The 24498-nt window shown below is 37.5% G+C and overlaps 1 protein-coding gene across 1 annotated transcript in view; it reads right to left on the reverse strand.

Annotated features, from left to right (window-relative positions):
* Positions 1–682: 682 nt before the first annotated feature.
* Pex3 (peroxisomal biogenesis factor 3) overlaps positions 683–24498 on the reverse strand; it is a 28450-nt gene continuing 4634 nt past the window's right edge. Inside the window, exons 2-12 of the mRNA XM_021221164.2 lie at positions 22232–22363; positions 18385–18466; positions 13260–13303; positions 11759–11883; positions 11501–11567; positions 11348–11402; positions 10464–10629; positions 9253–9323; positions 8145–8267; positions 4329–4425; positions 683–1547 (exon numbers count right to left, since the gene is read on the reverse strand). Of these exons, the coding sequence (XP_021076823.1) occupies positions 1464–1547; positions 4329–4425; positions 8145–8267; positions 9253–9323; positions 10464–10629; positions 11348–11402; positions 11501–11567; positions 11759–11883; positions 13260–13303; positions 18385–18466; positions 22232–22363 (1046 nt within the window). The 3' untranslated portion in view covers positions 683–1463. The remainder of the gene's footprint in view (positions 1548–4328; positions 4426–8144; positions 8268–9252; positions 9324–10463; positions 10630–11347; positions 11403–11500; positions 11568–11758; positions 11884–13259; positions 13304–18384; positions 18467–22231; positions 22364–24498) is intronic.

A 24498-nucleotide genomic window follows, 5' to 3' on the forward strand; every position in this document is an offset into this window, starting at 1 on the left:
GCAGCATCCTTAACTTTAAATGCATAGGTTATTCCGATGTTTTTAAACCTTGCCACCTCATCAATGCCTGTGACTCTGCAGGTGCTGATGGCTCCAGGTGATAATGTTTGGTTGGACAATTTTCTTCTGACAAGGCTACAACTGCATGATCTCAGTTTCTCTGATTGAAATCCTGAGCATTTTTGGATGAGATGCATGGCCTATTCCATATACATACATACATACATACATACATACATACATACATACATATATATATATCTTCTAATGTTCCAAAAGGCAATTTCTTTCTTACTCAGTTAGAAATGACAGTGTCAGTAAATCTTATCGAATGCTAAAAATAAGTGTGTCTCTTCTGACCTCTCTTTTTATACGCAGTTGTCTTGTTACAGACCTCAGCCAAGCTGTACAAAGACCTTTACAATTTATTTTCTACCATCTCCCATTTAGCTATAATGTTTAATGTGGCAGGAACATAAAACTATGTTATGAGAACAATTTATTACTAGATATAGATACTCTATTGCTGACACGTGATTCAGTCACTTCTGCTTTAATGCCCTTCTCAATGAAGAACCACAGGTAAGCTAGAGACAAGAGATAATTTATTATTAATTAGTTTTTCTGAAAAAAAAAGTTATAAGAAAGCACCAACTACAAATAAATTAATGGCTAAAAAGCATTAACTAAACAAAACTATGTTTTATTAAAATAGTTTATTGCAACAAGTTATTATACTCAAAATCAATACAAAGTTATTAAATTTATACACAAATGAATAAACCTCTGTAATTATTAATAATTGTTAGTAAACGACATAACATTAGCCTGAAAATCTATATGCAACCTTCTGAGGGTTGCTAACAAAGCTTTAGAAAATGCTGCAAATAAATATTGAAGAAACAACAGCAAAGAAAAGTAAAGTTGATCATAGGGGTTCAAACGCACTGATTCCTAGACGATAAGCCCTCTGGCAAGTTTGTGCGAGCAAATCACGTGTGCCTTGTAAGGGTGGCTGGAGAGAATCTGGCTTGCTCTTGCTTACTTCAGAGTCCAGGAAACTTCATAGTTAAACATCCTAATTTCAGAGTCCACCACTTCTAGATCTACTTTTCAAGACATATCTTCCCTCATTCTATGTGTGAAAGGACACCACATTCCATTCCATGTACGTATAGAAGTACCTACTTGGTTTGGATCAGCTATCCAGACTGTAAGAAATCATGATTGATCCTGATGTAATTTGCGCACCAGTTAGATACACCTGATGAAGTAGATTGCTGATGAATTAAAAATACAGTAAGGTGCTAAATGAATCTACTTCATTATGAAATGAAGACTTTGCTCAAAAACAGATTTTATTAGGCATTTGGTTGCAAATTGTCACTCTAGGTATAGGTGATTTATTCAGGGTACTTTTTAATGCAGATGAATCCGCTGTAGTTTTTCTTGAAAGAAAACAATCATTTCTCCAGCTGTTGGGGGGTACTAAATGCTTCGTACACGTTAGCAGCAAAGTCTTTCACTTGTTCCATCATCAGCAGATCCTGGTAACAACGATGACACAACAGTTTGTAAGAGGTTAGATGCTGTGCAATACATCTGTCTTGAAGCTTTGTGTACTCAGGAGCAAGGAGAAACTAAGGGAAGGGGTGCTTTTCTTATACTAAATTATAGGAAATACTGCCAGTTTCTTATTTCTAGAAAATATAGCAAATAATTCTTATATATGTAGTATATGTCTACTTTATATGAACACATATACATAAATCAAATGCATACACTTTATAGCAAAGGTTCTCAATCTCCTGCTGGTGAATATGAAGCTGTGGGAAGAAATCACCTTTTGTTTTAATTAACTGAAATGTCATGTTTCCTTTAAGCAGGACCATAGGCCTCAAACTGCGTCAGCATTAAATGGGAAAAGGGAAACTGTCTTCAAATTCTTTTTAAAATTCTTATGACAGTTGTGGAGGTTATCAGAACTTCCGTTACATCTTGTCAGTTTAGAAAGAATTTTCTTTTAAATGTATTTTGAGAACTATAAAGTGTTTTCCCTTAAAATGATGGGAAGTGAACTCATGAGGCCCCAGGAAGAAGGGAGGTCTGGTGGGGTGGGGGGTGGGGGTGGGGACATCCTCATGGAGACTGGAGTGGGTGGGGGAGGTATGAGATGTGGAACAGTCAGAGGGTGGACTGGGAAGCTGATAAAATCTAGAGTGTAAAAAAAGATTAAATAAAACTTTTTAAAAGGGGGGAGGGGGTTGCTTCCTGTTACGCTTGTTCTCCTGAGGCTGCTTCTGCACTTCTGCACTACAGCTACCAAGCACCTCAGGATCCACAGCCCTCCGACAAGCGTAAACTGACGCCAGTACTCAGTACTGAGCTGTGTTTGCTTGGTTTGGGCACAGGTCTTGGTGTAGCCCACACTGGCCGAGGCTTGACACTCCTGCCTCGGCCTGAGTGCCAGGGCTACTGATGTGCATCGTCACACCCAGCTGTTGCTTACATTATTTTATTGTGTAAATGAAAAATACATAAATGTCTTAAGCTTAGAGTTTTTCCATAACTAAAACCCAAACCACAAGCAGGGCCCACTGACACAGAGGAGTGTCCGGCTGCCTCCACCTGAACTACTCACACAAGTAAACAAACAAAGCCCACCTTTACCATTGAATGGAATGCGGGCAAGCCCCTGCGCACCTTTATTTACTAAATCAAGCTGCCGGCTCCTAACTCATTGTTCTTGTGTGGGTATGGAGCCACCTGCTACATTCCTGTGTTTAGATATTCAGTCTGCATCTACACCTTACTAGCCTGGTACTCTATTAAAACAATCTGCTGCAAGTGCTCTGCCACCATTTACACTGGAGTCGAGTTACTGGACTTGGCCCCCACATGAGCAATTTTCCTGTTCTTTTTTTTCATTGTCTCTGTAGTTTTCTCAATTCAAAAAACACAGTCTGATGCTACATGGGGAAAACAAAAACATGAACATCAAGATAGTTATGTCCCTAAATTCAGGAACGCTACTATGATTTTATCTTTACTTATTATCTTTCAGTTGACCCTGTGTGGGTTTGAGTTTTCTATTTCCATAGGTATCAAATAAACTTTCCCCTCATTTTCTTAGACTTCTGAGGTTATGTCTGTAACCTAATGAAGCACCAACCGAAAGCATGTTTCTTGAGCAGTTGGAATAAATATCCAAAGATGAACATGAAAGCCATTCCAGCCTTCACTACCACGGATCCATTTGCTGTTTCGTAAAGCCCACGGGTCCTTATTTAAAATCACGACTACAAATGCAGACAATAAAACTTACCATTTTGTTTTGATTATCAGTTATATGGGTTTGAATTAAAATACAATGTATGAAATTACTTAAGCCTTCAAGCTGTGGCTGCTATATATGGTGTTGTATTCTCATGAATTTGTTAAAATGGATGTTTCTGGGTCACACCAGAGAGGTTGGCAGAAACAGAAAAACTGTAAGGCTGACAGTTCAGTGACATGCCATCAGCCTTCATTCCCGGTTCTTCTGCAGTGTGAATGGGCAGTGCTTAGGTTTGGGAGGTATGACCAGGGAGCACAGGGCAGAGCCACCTGGGTCTAAAGGACAGGCTAATGACTCACAAGGGCAGGAGTCCTTATCATTGCTCTGCACTGCCCCAGGAGGACAAAGTCTCTCTAGACTGCACATTTATTACATCGTTGCAGACAACGACACCCGGGAGCCCTCATGTGGACATAGAGGCTTTGGACCCTTCACAGAGCAAGTCACTACAGCAGTTTGCGACTGAGCCATACTGTAAACCCTTTTAAACTTACAATACACTTCTCAAGTTAACAATGACTGAAAAAACTACACAGATTCAAAGTTATCCTTTTAATAAGATGCTTTCCAGAATGAATTCCAAAGGAGAGAAGCAATGGAGCTCTAACAGTTTAGTGAAATCTTTCCATTCTGTACGATTAAGCAGACTGTTGGGGCACTATTAGCAGCTACTTTATTAGTTATGAAAACATCTTGTTTACCACATATTTTTAATTTTTTTCAAACTATGAAGAACTGCATTGTTAATGCAAAGTATGATGCTCCAAAATGTAGCCAATCCCCAGGACATCCTCACTGGAGCGCAGTCTAACTAGAGTTGGACAGCAGGCGAAAGGTATTACTATGAATTTGCTGTCAAGCACAGCTACTCTTGTGGGCAAGCTACCACTCGGAATATGGTTACAAGCTCTATACAGCAGGGAGTGTACTGTCGTTTTGGAAACAACCATGAACAGAGCGTGTTTTCAGTACACCCAAGCTTCTCACTTACCTGCACAAAATGACTAGGCGTCTCACTGCACACTGAATGGATCTGCCCGTTCACTATGGGAATTATCTTAGCTAAAGGCAGGCTGACACTGGACAGACTGAAAACAAATTACCACAGCAGTTACTTTCTGAAATTATACACAGGCATTTAACATGTTAATTATAAAAGTATATACATATCATTGAAGAATGCTTATAAAAGTATATTAATAGAAAACCAAAATATAACTTCCCCATCTAAAAATAACAGCTATAGTTGATTTTGTGTATATTTTCTTCTGGCAATTTTTATATTTTTTTATTTTTTTTATTCTTTTTCAACTTAAAGCTCTATCTTATTTTTGTCATAAGATCCTTTAATGCTTTCTACGTCTCTGTCTGTTGTTTTCAATGATTAGGTGGTAGTCCATATGAGTTATCACACTGTCACCAGCTTCCTAGAGCCAGCACTCAAGTTCTTGCCCAAGTCTTTTCAGTATTTATTTGAGTTATCTGTGTAAACAGAGTTCTGGGTCATGTCAGCCGCCTCTGGCTCCCCTACTATGTGAGAAGTCCTGCCTTAGTGCCTCTCCCACGCCCCACACTCTTGTCCTAGGTCCACAGGACAGGCAAACACATCCTAAGTCTTTATTCCTGTGAACTGTCAGTCGTTACCTGACCAGGTTAACTTTACTATCACATGACAACATTATACCAACAGGACTGCCTTCCAGTCTCCTGTGGGGTTTCAGCAGTATTTTGATCATATCTATAGATTGATGTTAGGAGAAGAAATTTAACCTGTTTATTTTCCTGGGTTTCTATATATAAAGTTCTGTGGCTGTCAAACAATTATTTTTCCAGTTAAAAATGATCTTACATTTTGAAAAAATATACTTAACAGAAAATTATGAGTCATTTATCACCTTATTACTCATCTGTCTTAAAAATAAATATAAGAAAATTCAATGGTGCTCCTAAATTTTGGTCTTCAAAACTGGTCATTTCCTAGTCTTTTTTACATTCATCAGAATAAGCAAAAGTAAAATCTAAACATCCCAATATAGACAATCTTAATTCTGTTTCTGAACTGAATAAAAACCAGCCTGTTTCACCAATAAGCATATTTGCTTTTGATTTCAATTTTTATTATATCAATTTTTATTTACAGTAAGATGCAATAAATTTCTTAACTTCTATGCCTTTTCAACAGTATTTTTGTCCTGCCAACATTTTTATTACTTATTTACTGTGCATATGTACGTGTGTGTGTGTGTGTGTGTGTGTGTGTGTGTGTACAAGGGAAGGTAATAGTACAAACTGGTGGAGTCAATTCCTTCTTCACACCTTGCAGGTTACAAGAATTGAACTTGGGGCAGCAGGCTTGGCAGCAGGCGCCTTTACCTACAGAGCCATCCTGCAGGCATTGCTTTATTAATATATTACTGTTAGATTCACTGTAATAGTTTCCTTAACACTTAGTCCTTCTTTCATTTTTAATATTATTCCTAGTTAGTAATAATGTTGAAGTATAACTAAAATTCTATATTCTGATGTCAGTCAGGTTATTGTCCATTCAGCCTTCCTTGCCTTTGGACCTAAAATAGCTTTTTTTTTTTACTCTCATCACTTGAAAAATCTTAAGGTTCCTTTATGCTCTAAGGTGGGAGGTGGGAGATGGCTCAGAGGTTAAAAGCACTGACTGGCCTGCAGAGGACTAGGGTACAATTCCCAGCGCCATATCAGGCAGCTCACAGCCATGTCGACCTCCAGTTCTTGGGGTTCTAACGCTCTCTTCTGCCCTCCTCAGGCAATAGCGTATGTAGGGCATATATAGTAACACCTGTGCAAATGTAATTTTAAAAAATTAATTTTTAAAATAAAACAAATGTTTAAAAACGAAAAGAATGGCAGTGGTTGTAACATAAACAAATACTTGATCTCATACACTGAATCGCACTCCAGCTACATCAGCTTTTGACCTGCTGAATGCCTACAGCATCATCTCCCCTCCTGCACGACCAGCACTTGCTACACTCAACTGGAGCTTCATGTTTCAGTTATATTTTGAGTTTCCCCTTAGTAGCCTTGTGTTCTTTTACTTCTCTTAGCACACACTACCTGCTTCCCATCTATGGTTTCCTATTTCATATCTACATTCTACATGCAGAATATAGAATTTTAGTTATACTTCAACATTATTACTAACTAGGAATAATATTAAAAATGAAAGAAGGACTAAGTGTTAAGGAAACTATTACAGTGAATCTAACAGTAATATATTTCATCCTTTAGCACTTTTATTAACACTTCCCCTCATGTATTTCATCGCTGTTATACAACATGGTATGGAGGTTGTAGACATCACAGCTATTTAAGAAAATGAACCAAAGGCTAGTGAGATAGCTCAGCAAGAAAAGCCCTAACAACCCAAGTTTGGTTCCCAATACCCACCTTATCAGAAAGATGCCTCCCCCCATGCAGATGCACAGACATATGTGCATGTACACACAAATAAATACAATTATAAAAATTATTTTTTAAAGCAGGTTCTTTCTATGTTGCCCTGGCTGGCCTAGAACTATTTCAATTCTGGACCCAACTATTGCAATTTTTTACCTCACCTGGTGGAATAACTGGTACTTTGATAAGTACAGGTTTTACTGGAAATTCATTAATTGGAGTATCTTTGCTACAGAGAGTATATAAGATTAGTCTTCAGCTGAAATCTATTTTTTAAGGGTAGATATAAATTGTTTTAAGAGTAAACCTTACTACTCTGAGCACTCCAAACATTCACCATTAAGGGCAAATTACCCTTTCCCGCATAATAAAGAAGGGTCCCAAGAACCAGGCAAAAATATACCTTGCTAGGCCTAGGCTAAGGATTACATTAGATACCCCCTAAAGATAACTTCCAACCACAAAGGCCCATTATGTGGTAAAAGAACTGACAAACATTACTAATAGTTGAACCAACTAGGTATTCCCAATTCTATAATGATATAAAATGAATATATTTAAGCCCTTCTGAAAATAATTATTGGAATATAAATGAAATATAACTATAAGAAAATAATTCATTGAACAAGAATCTACAAGAGTGGTTATTGCTATGGTCAGACCTCAGGTCAATAATGACTACCTTTTCAGCTTTTTATTCTAAGAAATTAAAGAAAAATGGATTTTGACTTAATAAAATGGTAGTTTCAGAATGCAAACACTTCATGTAGTAGCAAAGGTATGAGGAGAAAATGCAAATTTGATTATTAAATTCAGAAGTAGCTTTGGTCAATAAAGACGTCATTGGGTTAGAAGAGTTTAATTTGCTGAAACTCAGGGTGCAGTTTATCACCTAAGATTTGCTTTTTTATAAAAAAGTTATTCATTTTTATTTTATATATGTTTGTGTTTTGCCTGCATACATGTCTGTCTGTGTGAGGGTGTCGTATCCCCTGGAACAGGAGTTGCAGACAGTTGTGAGCTGCCATGTGGGTGCTGGGAACTAAACTTGGGTCCTCTGGAAGAACAGCTAGTGTTCTCAACCTCTGAGCCACCTCTCTAGCTCCCTAAGACATCTTTTTTTTTTTTTTTTTTTGGTTTTTCGAGACAGGGTTTCTCTGTATAGCTCTGGCTGTCCTGGAACTCACTTGGTAGACCAGGCTGGCCTCGAACTCAGAAATCCGCCTGCCTCTGCCTCCCGAGTGCTGGGATTAAAGGCCTGCGCCACCAGGCCCGGCCCTAAGACATCTTTTTATCTGGTACAATATAAACATATCCAAAGTATCACATTTTAAGAGCATATGTCCACATTATAATGTTTTATAATCTAAGTTACCTGTTTATGGAGTTACCATGTTGTAGGTCCTGCTCAGTGGGTCGAAAGAATTCAGCCATGTTGTCTAGAAGCCGACTGAAGCCTCTGTTTAGACAGGTATTCAAAACTGTGCTAAAATCTGGACTAGATAAAAAAAGAAGTATAATACTTTTTAGATTCCTAGTGAGCAAAACAAATAAACAACCCCCTCCATAACTATGTGGTTGCTTTTGAGAATCATTAACATTTCTAGTCACAATCTAGTTTTTATACATGAAAACTTTCAGTTTTTCAAAATTAAGCATAAAAAATCAGTTGTATTGTTTAGCCTAATGTCATGAGACTATTTTTTTTTTATTTTGGTTTTTCATTAGATTTGTTTCATATTAATATACATTTTATACAATATGTTTTTTTAAAATGTCAGCTGGCAAGAACACAAACAAATCTAGCCAGTATAGAAACCAGCATGGAGGGTCCTCAAAGACTAAAAGTAGACCCATTGTGTGATGTGGCTATGCCACTCCTGAGTGTTTATCCAAAAGAGTCCCAGGCAGCATGCCACACAGGCACCTGCACACTCATGTTTACTGCAGCACTATTTACAATGGCTCAGTCATGCAACCAAGCCTAGGTGTACATCAACAGAGGGATGGAGGAATAGTACAGACAATGTGGTGTATAGACAAAGGAGTGATGTTTGGAGGAAGATGGATAAAACTAGCACTAATCATATTAAATAAATGAAGCCAGTCTTAGGAAGAAAAATACATTACTTTTTTCATTTGTAGGTCCTACATTTTATGTACACACATAAAATAGTGTATAGATATGTGACATGAAAGAAGAAGAGAAGCTGTCTAGAGAAACGAGTAAGACTATTGGTTGGGAGAGGGGTGATAAGGTAGAGAGTACCAAGAAACAGGGAACATGGATAGGAGAAGCCAACAAGGAATGGAGATATACTTGAAGTACCCAACTGTTTCCTTCTACTTTAGATAGGAAATCCTACCTAAAGGAGGGGAAGAGATCAAAATTTTAATTTTCAGATAATATATTAAATATCTGCTCAGGAAATACTAGAAAATACATTGAAATTATAGGCAACATTTATATGCACTGTACATACCTTTCCAGCATGTCTCTTGTCTCATTGAGAAGTTTAATAGTGGTAATATCTCTGGGAGAAAGCCCATAGGCCTGTAAAATAAAAAAATCTACACTTCAGAAGTGCAAATATTACAAAGTCATGAATGAAGTAATCACATTAAAGACTCAAGCATTTGGCAAACTTGAATATCTCTGCTTTGTCAACCAAAAAGTAAAACCTGCCAAATAAAAAAATACGTGCATATAAAGGTTTATGCAAACATGTAGGCAGCATTTAAAACATGAATTAAGAATACTTTGTAAGGCTTTCTTTATTTGGTCTGTTTTGGATGTTTCAGCATCCATAAAGAAAGATAAGCAGATGTTAAGACTAACAGGGGACAAGAGTGCTGGCTCAGTAGATCAGTGTCCTTGCACCACAAGCCTGTAGACCTGGGTGCGAATTCCCAGTGCTCCTGTGAAAATCCAGGTAAGGCTCCCCATGTTTCTAACTGGGACACTGAGGACAGAGGCAAGTGTATCTCAGAACCGCTGGCCAGCAGGCCTAGCCAGAATGCCGGGTCCCAGGTTCCATGAAAGCCTAACTCAGTGCAGTCCAGTTCAGAGCAACAGAGGAAGACACACCTGTTCTGCTCTACACATGTCTGTATACCACCTCTACACTTACATGGTCGCACCACACACTTATACTACACACAGCACAGACCAGCACACACTTCTTCAGCTACTGAGACATTTTATTAAATATATATGTAACAACAATTAAAGAAAAAGAGGCCATGAATTTAAGTAAATTTGAATGTATTCCTAGTTTCATTAAAATTTATTTCTGTAAACTGAAGTGAAAATTTTTTTATCTAGCTGCACAAAACTCTTCATGATCTTGTCGCTAATATGATTTTCCTCTAGGTTCTGTTTGATCTCATATAAACATTGTTAGCTATTCTAACTGAACTTGTCTCTTATGTTCCCAAAATGCAATGAACTTATATACTTTTTATTCACAGCATATATCAAAGAGCTTGAAACCTAACAATGACTCAATAAAAATCTGCTAAATATCCAAGATTATGTGCTACAATAAATTATATTATAGCTTTTCTAATGTTTAAGGCTTTATTTAAATTCTTGAAGTATAAGACTCAGAAATCCATATTTCAAGAGAGAGTAACAAGTTTAAGAAATATGGAATATAAGTGAGACATTTAAAAAGGGTTATGAATTAAGTACCTGAGCTGCCAATGGTGTCTCCTCATCTGGCATCATGTACTGGCACAGTGAAGACTTGCACACATCTTTATCATTCCAAGAAGACCGATGCTGCTCAACAAGAATTCTGATTTCTTTTAGTTTTTGCTCCAAGTCCAAAAGGGACAAGGAATGTTTAAGAGAAACACTGGAAATAGAGGAGAGTGTGTCAGATAAACTGAAATGAAAGGACATTCCTCATAACAGTCCTTTCCCAGGACGCTGGCATCCGACAGCCTGCACTACTTAGCCTAACCTTATGCTGCTGGACTGGAATGCCCTGGGAAGCCAGCCACCAGATAAGGCCATTACTACAGAGCCACAGTAAGCCTTCACACACATTTCACAAGGAAAGCCCTGTCATAATTACAGATCTTATTAGTATAAGGGACAGGCAGGCAGATTTTTAAAGAAGTATTTTTTATATTTCTAATTTGTTTGGAAATCAGTCAATAAACAATAAAATATGAAAAATATTCCCTAGTGTGAAAAGGCTAACAATGACACAGTAGATTATAACACATATGCAGGGTTGGTGTCTCCATCAGATTACCCAGTTTCCTAGGACAGTCCTTTCATTCCCTGCTTTGCTCTGCAGTACTGAGGAGTGAGAGACCTCAAGCATACAGAGCAAATAAATGCTCTACGCGTGCCCGCTCTACACCAACTTTTTCTCTATTTTTAAATTTGTAGACAGAGTCCACTAACTTGCTTAAGCGGGCCTTTTTTTGTAAGCCTTGAACTTGGGATCCTCCTGCCTCAGCCTCAGTACCTGGGATGACAGAACTGTGCCACCATGAGCAGCTCTAACTTTTATTCTGTCACTAGAACCAGGAAGTCAGAAAAGTCAGAGGAACATGGCATACCTTCCTAAGATCCTTTGGACAGCTTGTTTAATGACAGTGACCAACTCTGTCAGGCCTATCAAAGGAAAGCAAAATTAAAAGGAAAACAGAGCCCTGTTCACTTAAAACCTTCCTCAATAATAAAGACATGCTTCTTGCAGATTGGAATCTTACCATCTCCAAGGAGGTGTTGAATACTTGATAAATACTGCTGCTGTACGTCTGGAGGAGCAAGAATGGTCTGTGTAGAATAGAAATAGAGTTAAAGGAGCTTTTAAACAAAAGTTAAAGCTTTTAAAGGAAAACATTCTTTAAAGTCTGTTTCTCAGAGCTGATTAATAGTTCAAAGTACTCAGAATAAGTAATATTTAGTTAAAAGTTGAACTTCTTAAAAGACAAAGACTCATATACGCTCAAGTCTGTTAAACTTACAGTGCCATTTTTGCCAACTGTTGCATTATCCAGGTAAATATATCCACCAATTATGTTTAACTGGACTCGCAAAAGAACCACCAGCATACACGTGCTATATACAGCTACAATACTTCTTGTGAAACCTTCAGAGAGAAGAGAAACCCTTTGGCATTGTGACTAAAACATCAATAAATGTATAAAATCACGACCTATTCTTTTGACTATTTTTTAATAAGTTAACTTTAGCAAATATAACAATAAATGGATCAAGCACAAAAATATACCAATTTAAGATATTTTATACTTAATGTATCTCTTTATAATATACATTTGATAAGTTATGTCCCCTTCTCTTCCTCCCCAGTTTTTGTTTTTAAACAGGGTCTCACTCTGTAGCCACAGTAGGTCTCAGTGTTGGGAAAGCAGGCTAGTGTCATGCTTGACTAGGTAGGATTTCTCAGCTGAAGTACGACTTATAAATATGTATTGGGCAAAGAAATTCTAGTTAGAAGCTGGGAAGGGAAAGCAATCTGGGCATGTAACTCTGTTGGCATGTGCCTGCCTAGTCTTCATGAGGCCCTGGATCTCTCTCCAGCACGGGTGTGTGGATGGGACAAGGCAAAGCAAGACCTGAGGAAGTTGCATCTTTAGAACTCAGAAGTCCAGAGAGCTAGCTTAGAGCTTAGAAGGGTGGAGCACGGAAGAACTGCTTTCAGTGACAGGTAAGAGTGAAGGCCAGTAGAGACTTGGATGAGGTAGAGAGGACAGGGAAATGGGAGAGTCGCCTCTCAGCAGCCCACCACGGTGTTCAGCGCAGAGAAGGTGTCAAACGCTGTGGCCAGTTGAAAATGTCCAGTGGATTCAGAAGCTCAGAGACTACTTCTGGTGCCTATGAGGATTGCTTGGGTAGAGACAAGAGCAGAAACTAGGGTGTAGTATCAAAGAGCGAGTAGGCGCAAAGAAATGAAGAAAGAGAATTTTGAAATAGCTGTTCACAGGGCATGTGAGAAAGGGCAACAGCTGGAAGCAAATGTGGGACACTCAGAAAGTTTAAGCTGTCTTCCAACAGGGAAGACTCAGGCATCACTTGGGAGATACGTCAGCTGAAACGGATGAAGAAATGGGAAAGCTTGCTGGTATAAAGGTTTGAGAAGTATATAAAAGGCCTAGGGATGTTCTTTGATTAAAATTTTTATTACTAATGAAATTTTGTGTAAAATATGAAATTAAAGTTGCTATTTGGGTTAAATAAAAAAATCCTTTAAAATACATTGAAAATATAATACCTATCATAAGCACATACAGTTTTTATACCATATCTTAAAACAACGATATCACCACCATTGCAAACAAAGTGTTCTCCAGAAAGATACTGACCTCCTTGCTTTATGAATATTTAGGTTTAAACCTGACTATTCAATGAGGTAGGAAAAGAAGAGACATGTACATACTATGATACAAAAAGTTCCTGTTACATAGAGCTCAAGGATGTGCTGTCATACAGAATATTTGGGCTTACTTATTATCTTTAGGTCCTCCCATATTTCAAGCTTGTTTGAAGGTCTAAAGAAAAAAAATAATCTATATGTTAGTATAACTTTGAACTACATAAAGCTGTATTTTAAAGGTTAAAATTAAAACAACTCACAAATTTTAAAAACTCAAACATATAAATATTGAAGAAACAAAGTCAACAAGATAACAGAACATTATGTAATTCTTTTAAGAAGCGCTAAAGCCCACCTTTACTAGGTACACTCTTCTAATCCTTGTCCTCTTTCTGGGCATATACATAAGCATAGTAAAACAGTAAACTTAGCTAGGAAGTTCCTTCCCTCTGCTTATTATCTTGTATATCCAAGTAGATCCTGCGATCACTCAAAGTAATACATTTTTGTTGCTTTACGGTATTGTTCTAAACATATGAATTGACACACACATTTGATGCTCAACAAACTAGGGATATCTCCCTCCTGCTGCTCAAATCACCACTGGAGGCTACTTAGGTTGGCTCTTAAATCTATTTTTTCTGCGCCTTTACTCTTTAATTTTAAAGAGGAAAGCTATTCTGAGTTGTTCTAAGCCTGCTGCAAATCTGAAACTATCCATTTCTTTAAGAGTTCTGGTTCCTGGTGGTTGGCAATGCTAGAGACCACAGCGTTTGAATCTGGGTCAGGGGTTGTTTCTAGTCATCCTCAGTGAGCTAAGCTGGTGCTATGGGCTGGCTTCCTGTTGTCCAAGAGGACTGTACAGTAAAGGTTTGGCAATGGGGTGACACACTGGGGGGCAGTGAGACCTTTACCGAGCTGAAAGCTACAGGGAGGCTCTAAGTCATTAGGGACACCTACCAGGGCAGCTGGAGACCCTGGGTCATCTAGCATTATTCTTCTTGCGTCATGGCTATTAGGTGACAGCTCGCTCCACTGTGCCTGGCCCACAAGGACCATCAGAGACCCAGAGCAACACATCTGTCTGATCTGGGCTGGAAACTTCAAAATTACAAAACAAAATAAGCCCTTTGAAGACCTCTTACTATAAGGGAAAAATGACTAATAAGCTGTTAGATATTTATATAGTATTTATATATGTATACATTTAAAGATAAACTATACCACAAGCTTATACCAATAGATTAATTCAAAGCAAGCTTTATAGGATTTTAATCTAATTTTGTTGATTTTATACCTGTATTTTTTTTTTTGTCCACACTAGAAATCAGTGAAAACAACATAGTTACTAGTCTCCTTCACCCCTCAGTTCAAGCATAGTAGTCCTAAAATAGTTATGCAATATTCAAAAGGGATTAGAGTTTTTTTAAGTTCTATGTAACAGGAATATTTATTTCACTAAGAATATTAAATTACCTTTCTGACTTAAAGACATGTGGCATAGTTTGTGTCTTTGTGGTTATACCAAGTTTATTTTACTATAAATATTTGGTATCAAAAAATAAATATTTGGTATCACATTTAACAATTAATATCATTTTATAATCACATAAAATATTTACACAATTATAAAGCCAAATTGATACACCCTTGTATGCAGAATGTCACATTTCCTTATTCACAGATGATTTACATACATATGCTTACACTTCTGTTGTATGCTTTATAAGCATGTATGTATTTTTCAATATATTTAAAACTGCCCCTTAAATAAATTCAGACACACTACAGAAGTTTTATTTACTAAAAAATAAAACAGCAATGTATCCAGGAGATCACAGGGGCATTACTAATTTTAAAAACACGCTGAGGGCCAGCAAAATGGTTCACTATGTATTAAGGCCTCTGCCAAGTTTAACGATCTTGACTTCATTCCCAGGACCAACATGGTGAAAGGAGAGAGCTAACTCCTGCAAATTACCCTGCTACCAACACATACATACATACGTACATACACACATAAACAAACAAATAAAACCAAAAGGAAGAAGAAGGGAGGAGGAGGAGGAGGGGAAGGAGCAGCAGCAGCCGGATGGGTGTGGTGGCGCACGCCTTTAGATGAGAGCGCTTGGGAGGCAGAGGCAGGTGAGTTTCAGGATAGCCTGGTCTACAGAGCAAGTTCTAAGACAAACAAGGCTACATAGAGAAACCCTATCTTGAAAACCCTAAATAAAATAAATATATAGATAAATACATAAATAAATAAATGTAATAAAAAGCATTTTAAATGCAGTGCAGCACTGGATTGTGTGAATGCACTATGTAGATACAATGCAGTACTTTCAGAGTACCCGTGTCAAAGAACAAATATTTTTACTATTTTCAATTTGTCACAAATCTTTTTATAAAATATAATGAAAATTATTTACTAGAACACAAAGATACAAAATACAGGCAAATCGTCCTTACTGTAATGGGACATACATTTGTGTTTTCATATGACGTTCAGTTACAGGGCTGGAGAGATGGCTCAGGGGTTAAGAGAACACACCACTCTTCTAGAAGACCCGAGGTTGGTTCTTGGCGTCTCACTGGTGGCTCACACTGCCTGTAATTACAGTTCCAGCCACATCTGACCTTTGCAGGCACCAGTACTCATGGGCACATACTACCCACTAGTTAATTACATAATTAAATAGTGAAATAGCAAAATTTAAAGTTATTACAATTTAAGCTGAGCCATTATTAGAAGAGAGGAAGTCCTTAGTAAAAGTAATCTGTAAAGGGGCAAATTAAAGCCTAGGAACTGGAACCATGGTCACTAACCTTATTCCATTTGGGGGACTTGGTGGGTGAGAACAGAGTGAATGACCTAGGAAAGACTTCTGCATCCATAACCATCATAATCAGACTGTGCCAGTAGCTTTAAAATCTTGATCTGAGGGTTAAATGTAGCTCAGTGATAGAATCCTTACCCATCATGTCTGAGGTCCTGGTTCTCAGGATCACAAAACAAAACAAAAATACACACGCACGCACACACACACATACACACACATCTTTTCAAGTAATTCTGATTTCAAACCACACAGGACAGGGAAAGGACTACCTGTGTAGACTTCCTTCTAAGGTCTCTCCAAGTGGACATCTACTTCAAGTCACTTTTAGAACTTGACTTTTTAGTGTCACTGAAGTAAATATCTACCTACAATTTGGATCAATGCTTGCCAAGCATTCAATTGCTTGAGATGAGGATGTTTATGGGTCTCTGCCTGATACCAAATCAATGATGGTTCCTTACTGCTATCATGCCCCTGCCAAAACAAGGCTATCAGATCATTTGTTTATCCAATCAGTTACAAGCAAATGAATTTAACAAGAAAACCAACTTGCTTGGCAGGTTATATGCAACCAGAGATGACTGGATTATAAAAGCAATCGTCATGTTGTAGGGCCTCTGTTTTATACAAATGTTTTTCAAAATGAACACCTACCAACTGCAAAATAGTAATTACAAAGCAAAAGAAAATGAAGGAAATAACATTAAAGTACATAAATATAAGCACTTAGTGAGAAGTACAACTCATCTTAAACTCTGGAATTTAAGAATTCACCTTCTTGTGGATTAAGTAAGGTTTTTCATGGTTTTGCAAAATCAATCCTTTTCTAAACTCCCATATTTTCCTTTAGTATTTATTTTACCCTTGAATGAACGTGTTTGAATTGTACTATGTTTAACCCTTTGCTTGTCAATTCAATGCCTTAAACCTTAAGGTATTTTATTAGGTTTTATTTGTCTGTTTCCTGGTGTTGGAGATTGAGTTGAGGACCTCGAGGGCACTGGCCCTACCACTGACCCCTTCTAAGCATGTGGAATGGAGACCTTTGTAGGATACAGGTTTGCCAAGGAGGAGGAAAGCCATCATGTTTAACTGCTATCCTGTTGTATTTTATAAAAGACCAACTCAATTTAAATCTGTCTTTGCCTCTTAATAAAACGAAAGTCTAGGATAATTACAATCTATTTTCTGTCCTCTATTTATGGACATTTAAGTGGTAATTAGTTGTTTATCTATGATTTATTTGTTCATATATCTTCTTATATGATTATACAAAGTAATTTATAAGCTACACTTTACATCTACAAAGTAGAGATTAAATTCAGTCTATTTCTAAGAGTGACAAATCATCTGCCACTGGTATTCTATTTGAATCACATGAAAGTTTAGCTTATGTTCATTATTATTTTGAGAAGTATTCTCTGAATAACAGAAAATGTTTCAAAGACAGCTGTGAATGTAGCTAAGTGGCAAAATGTTCACCTCACACAGGTCTAATCACAGTATTATAAAAGAAACAAACAAAAGACAAAAATCCTTAAGTTTGCCACTCAACCTGTCTGAGTACTCAGTTTCTGTTTGCAAAGTGCAGATGATAACATCTGCCTCGCAGAGGTATTGTGAAAATCACATGAAAGCATGGAAGTGTGGAAGACTCCTATCACAGGGTTGCCACAGAACTGCAAATAGTACTTCTTCCCCCTTGCTACTTGAGGCTCATTATAGTCAAGAAAATATTTCAGAAAAGCCACTTGATTAAGATTTGCTTGGTTTGGGGTGTGACTCAGTGGTGAGCATAGACATGTATGGGCTCTGGGTTTGGTTCCTTACCTGGGTCTCTCTCCTCTCTCTGTCCTTTTCCTTTCTCTCCTCCTCTCCCTCCCCCGCCCCCTCCTTCTTTTCCTCCAGCCATATTACTTACTGAAACCACCACTGCCCATATTTTGTTCATCAAAAGAAACAGTCATTGGTTTCTGGAAGTTTCCTCAAACTAGCACAGATTTCAATTTCTAATGTCCATGTGCATGCCACACACCACACATTAGGTCATTTACATGGGCAGTACTTTCTGAACTGCCACAATAATTTATCAGTATTATATGTTCATGTTATATTTATTATTAGCCATTAACTTATAAAGTTATGTTCCTTATCCAAAACACTCTCCTACACTATGAGAAGCACAATACTGAGCATAAAGGTTTTTAGTTTTACATTTCTGCTACAGAGATGTATTCTACTCAATAATTAAGTGCTGAATAATGTAAAAATGATAGAAATATACATTTTTTAAATGAGCCTATGTATTTTAAGCTTTAATTAAAAATAAGGAAACAGGGGTGCATTAAAAGTATTTAGCTCATTCTCCAGCTTTTGACTGCATTCCACTAAAGCACAGATCACAGTGTGCTTTTACCTGCTTTTCAACAGAGCTGTCAGACTCTCCGAGTTGAGCTGCTGCATTAAGGCCTCCCTCAGTGTCGGCAGCATGGAAAGCACTGTCCCACAAACAGAAACCAAAGACATTCACAAAAGGCATGCGCAGTCATGGGGTATTCACACTGCTTTAAGTTATACAGTAATAGTAGCTTACAATGGTAACAGATTCAAACAATTCCAGATCAAAATATTCAAAACTTGTGCCTGTATTGGACATACCTTCTTTTTTCTTGGTATTATTCCCTAAATAACTTAATAACTACCACTTACATTTTATTACACAGTTAAAGGACTCTAGAGATGATTCCAAGTATATGGACCACTACAGGTCATTGAATACATAATATTCCACTTAATGTAACAGTTGAACATCCTCAGACTTTGGAACCAATTCTTCATGACTAATAAGGGAAAAGTGCAAGTAACCTTACAAATAAACAAAAAAATCCTATACTCAGAAAATGGAGTTCATGGAGAACTAGTTTAACAATAATGGGATATACAACTTAATTTGAAGATTCTTTCTGATTATTCTATTCTCCCCTAGCCATCTGTATGAACACTGAGCAGATATCTTCAGTCATCTGTTCTCTATAACATTTTAAAAATTCTATTTATTTCACATATATGTGTATGCATGCCTGAATGTGTATCTGTGCATCATGTATGTGTAGGAGCCAGTGGAGGTTAGAAAAGGCTGTTGTATTCCCTGGAACTAGAGTTACACATGATTATGAGCAACCAAGTGAATGCTGAGAACCAAACACAGGTCCTCTGCAAGAGTAGTAAGGATTCTTAACTTCTGAGTCATATTTCCACCTGCCATGCTAAACATTTCTAATCCAGACACAAATCACAGAAAGATCTATAGGTTTGAATCTGTACCTCAGTTTTTTCATCTGTAAATTAAAGATAACACAGTTCCTATAGAACTGCTATTGGGATTAAGATATTTATAATGTTTACAAAAGTACTTATTAGCTCATGGAAATAGCCTTGGCTACTGTTACCATTCTTTTTGAGGAAAAGGGTCCTAATGACCTAATCTAAAATCTTCTTAGCATGTAAGACGTAGGAATGTACCTGTATTTTGACTACCGTATAGTATACTGTGATCCTTTACCCAAATCACAATTCATCACTACAGTCCAATTACTGTAGTTAATAATAAGTATTTCTAGAAGTCACAATGTACTGTTTGTTCATTATAGTTTATGTTTGATTTGAATTTTCAATGTTTAATCAATATTACACATCATTCTGAATTCGTAAAAGTGACTCATCATACAAAAAAAGTCATCTATAACAGTCCAAAAAACAAATAGTATTTGTATTCTGAAACTTAATTAGTGATGTCAGCTATGCACATAAACAAACATCATGTCATGTGTACATTTACTGAGCTTCTCCCCTCAGTCTTTAGTAAACTCATAGTCAAGAAAGACAAAGGACAAAGCCTTGAAGTGTTCCATTATCTTACAACATTTAGACTGACACTGACCTCTCATGTAGGAAAACTGAAGTCCTCCATGCCTATGCTCTACCCACCAGAGATTTCCAGGGTACACGTTTAATCACATTATTTGTAGTTTGTCAAGCTTTTTAGAGAACCTATATTTTACCTCCTAGTGATCATGCCATGCTATTTTTACTTGTCTTTAGTCTGCTGAGGATTGTGATGGTCACGGCATGTGCCAGCTACATCTTCTAAGAGCAGCAGAATGAACCAGCAGATTCATTACTATGTTCATATCACTCTTAGCTCATAGTAACTCAGGTAGGAACTCCTCTACCAGGGAACTGGACCTGTTAACTCACCAAGCTTTTTGAAACTGGGAAGAATCATTTCAGGCTTTTAATTTTTTTAGGCACAGTCTCACTATAGCTATATTGGAACATGGCTAAAAAGACTAGGCTGGCCTTGAACCCATAAAGAACTGTTTGTCTCTGCCTCCTGAGTACTGGGGCTAAAAGTGTGCACCACCACGCCTGGCCCAGGTATTTCTTACCACTTCTTTCTTTCACAAGTGTCAGAGACTTTCTTTCCTATTCCTGCCCCCTCTCTATTAGTCTTCATAGGCATTTTCCCTGAGACATTGCTTACACATCTTTCCATTTGATTCTGGGAGGCCCAATATGGCACAGGATTTTGTCAAACTGAGAGGTATTTTGAGATCCCAAAAGTAACCCTTTACCATTTTATGAAAACTTGCATAATAATCTGAAACAGACTATTCATATTCTCTAACGATTCACTGAGATGTCCGCAGTAGCACCAGCATGTTCAACATGATTTGTAAGTCCACATGCTGAGTGTCTATGTCCCAAGCAGCTTATGTGCAGTATCTTGCTGTCTTCTCGAAAACTACTTCTCTTTTTTAAATGGGGACTGGCTATATGGCCACCTGTCATCCAACTCAGAACAATCTTCCTGCCTAAGTCTCCCAAGTGCTAGGATGTGGAGCAAACTCCTTTACACGCTAGGCAAGAACTTCTGCCAGCTGAGCTGCACTCCTGGTCCTTCCCAGTACATTTCTGAAGAACATTTAGGAAGGCCATTTTACAGGAAGAGCTGAGGTTTAGGTTAGCTCAAGAACACAGATAATACAAATCAAACTGGAAACTGATCTGGTGACCAGCCTCTCCCCAGAGCCTCTGTCATCCTGGCTGTGCACATGAGCTGTCATATGGACAGTAGTTTTGAATAGGGTTTTACAGAACACAGGCATCTGACTCGGTATGATTACTTCAAATAAAAAACTCACATGCAGTTATGAACTTATCTTCTCTTTGTGATCTTAGCTTTTCCATCTATAAAATGAGGCAAGTGAGCTAGCAATAAAGTTCTCTCAAATCTAGAGAAAAATTCTACTTGTAAAGCTGAATCAGATACACGTAGCTTTGTAAATTCCTTCTAAAGTTAGTATCCTTGAAAAGAAATGTTAGGGAGTAAAAATAAATAAAAAAGAAAGAAAGAAAGAAAGAAAGAAAGAAAGAAAGAAAGAAAGAAAGAAAGAAAGAGAGAAAGAAAGAGAAAGCAAGCTGTAAACAGTAAAAAGAATAGACCTGACATAGATTTGAGAAACTAGTTTTCAGGCATTACACCAGTTAGAACCTAACTCCTTGCTCTCTTCAAACATGAGCAGGCTGATTGTACTGCAGCTTTTTCCCAGTAGGTTTCTGGCTCTGGTTAGTTACATTATTAGCATGTATTAATGAACAAAATAGACTTAAGACTCTTGGCTGTGACCTACAAGGCCTCTCTCCACGGCTTTGTTATCCAGCACTCATCTGTCCCTCTCTGGCTCCAGTGCCTGTGTGCTGTTTCTGTACTTTCTAATATATTCTCATTTCAGGCATGTGCTCTCCCTATTGTACTGTGAGGCTTTTCTGCACATGCCGTCTGGGCAGAGGTGTGAGCCCCGGACCATACTCCTCCTAGCTTTCTTCTCTGTACTGGATCCACGGCAGCCTAAGGTCACTTATTTGCTATTTGCCATCTTTTTACCAGAAGAGCTGCCAGAGCTCAGGGGACCTTACTCTGTTTACTGCCTACTCCCTCAAGGAGTGGCAGGCACTGTGGATACATGAACACATGAATGAACATATAAAATGAGTATTTATGCTGTTTTTAAAATCCACATTGAAATTATGTATCTGTTAACAGGACTACTGAGATTCAGCACACTTTCCTCAGCTTTTCCATAAACTGGAGCCTGAGACCGTGAATTAATACAAACCAACAAGCACTTTAACACACAAATGTGTGTGTGTGTGTGTGTATGTGTGTGTGTGTGTGTGTGTGTGTGTGTGTGTGCGCTTACCTGTCATATTGCAAGTCCTCTGGTTGCTTTCAAAATGGTACTGTCGCCGAGCTTGGGCAATGTATTCTGCAGCTTCTCTTTCTTGTATTTCTCTAATTTTTTTCTGTCCATATTTTCCCAGGATATATACTCCTAAAATCATTAAAAAACAAAAAAAAGTAATATATTAACTAGAGTACTAAAGATTCCAACCAATATTTAAGCAATAAATTCCAATAATTCCAATAAAAATTTCGATTAAATTATGAGGTTTATATTAGGGACAACCTCAGAATTTCGGCTTCTAAAAAACTTTTATTAAAGAACTGAAAAAGGGCCAAGTGTTGGTGGCGCACGCCTTTAATCCCAGCACTTGGGAGGCAGAGGCAGGTGGATTTCTGAGTTTGAGGCCAGCCTGGTCTACAAAGTGAGTTCCAGGACAGCCAGGGCTACACAGAGAAACCCTGTCTCGGAAAAAAAAAAAAAAAAGAACTGAAAAGGGAAAGGAGATTGCAGTATTTACTTACTTATTTATATTATATGTATACAATATATTTTAATATAGCCAGTAAGAAAAGAAGAGATTAGCAGACAAACAGCAGAAAGGCATTAAATTTATAAAGTTTGGTAGCATCTTTAATAGTTAACTGAAGATATTCTAAACATTCGGCAACAGAGGATTATTTAAATAAATTATGATCCGTTCACATAATAGTATCTTATGCAGCTATTAAAAACCACATTGGTAAATAGTTAATGACTCAAAGAAAGATCTACCTTATACTACTAGGTGATAAAATAACACCCAGGAAGTTTGCATTTTAATGGAACAGAAAAATACGTATTTAATTTCTAAAGTAAAATAAACTATGATAATTGCAACTTTGTTTGCTTTTCTATATTTTCCATGTTTTATTCAATGTCAAAGTTCATGTAACTTTAAAAATCTCTACAATAAAAGATTTAAAGGAATGAGAAAGATATTTAGTCAGGAAGACATGTATTTATCCACCCATGTATTAGAAAAAAGTCTGAGAAAATAAGAAAATGTAATTTACTTTATCTAAAAACTACTAACTCAAATGACAAAGGGAGCATGAAGACAGCATGGTAACCCAACAGTATAAAATATGGCAGGGTTGTGTGGTCTTCAGCACAGACAAAGTAAGTGAGTGCATTTTTGTCATATACTGGGGGAGTGGCCATTGGTTTTCTTAACCGGGAATATGATGAACATTCCAGTGTTAACACGTGATCAGTATACACTGGCAGTCATAGCCTCTTCTTTATTTTGGACAATTCCACATTTGCATAAAACACACTGAGCTCACAGTCACCCCTGTCCCTATTACCCACTCTTATTTCCACTCTCTCCCACTCCTGCTGATCCACTATTTTCCTCAAGCAGTCCCCCACACAAGATGGTGTGTTTTAACTAACCATCTCTGATTAGCATCAGATAGTTACTAAATAGTACGATGAATAGCAGGAGTGGATTTTTCACGGACTAAATCAGTAAGTGTTTAAGACACTTGATTAGCTGGAACATTTTAGTACTATTTCTACAAACATGGATGTGTAGCTCTAGGAAGGCCTTTCTCCTTAGAGATGGCTTAACCTGGAACCCAGAAAAGTCTTCCAAATCCAAAGAGTTACAACAATGATAGTGTTGCTTTTGTTTTGAGTACAAGGTTTTGTCACAGTGCCAAGGAATAACAGAATTCAACAAGCTTACAGAAGAGGCTGCATTACTGCTTTGTCTTTGCTAATAAGTGTTGATATGTGCCAGAACTTGCTTTCATTATAAATTCTGGCAGCAAGGGCTCAGGGGGCTAGCCATTTCTCACTTATCTCCAGTCTGTAGCTTACAGTATCTCCCCAAAGATAGCCATCAGGAACTGCAAAGCAAACATACCCTAAACTATTTTTACTAAGACGAATGTTGTAGATAATCTAACATATTATATACCTTTAGACAGTTCCCTAAAATTCTGTGCTAAATAGGAATAGCATGGTTGTTGTTACTACGCGTATAAATATGTGCATTATAATTAATCTTCAAGAGCAAACAGAAATTCATAAAAGCTGTTCATCAGTTGTCTTTCTGTAACATCAGAGCAGCACAGCCACACTACCATTAGAGTAAGAGAGAAATATGGTTCATATCCATAACTCCAGCTGAGGCAGGAGGATTACCATTTTGAGGGTAGCCTGGAATGTACTGTGAGAACCTATTCCCCTTCCCTCCTCACTAAGATCCCAAGAGAATGAAGAAACTAACTTAGATT

Source organism: Mus pahari, chromosome 21 (assembly GCF_900095145.1).
Source record: "Mus pahari chromosome 21, PAHARI_EIJ_v1.1, whole genome shotgun sequence".
NCBI classification, from domain to species: Eukaryota; Metazoa; Chordata; class Mammalia; order Rodentia; family Muridae; genus Mus; species Mus pahari.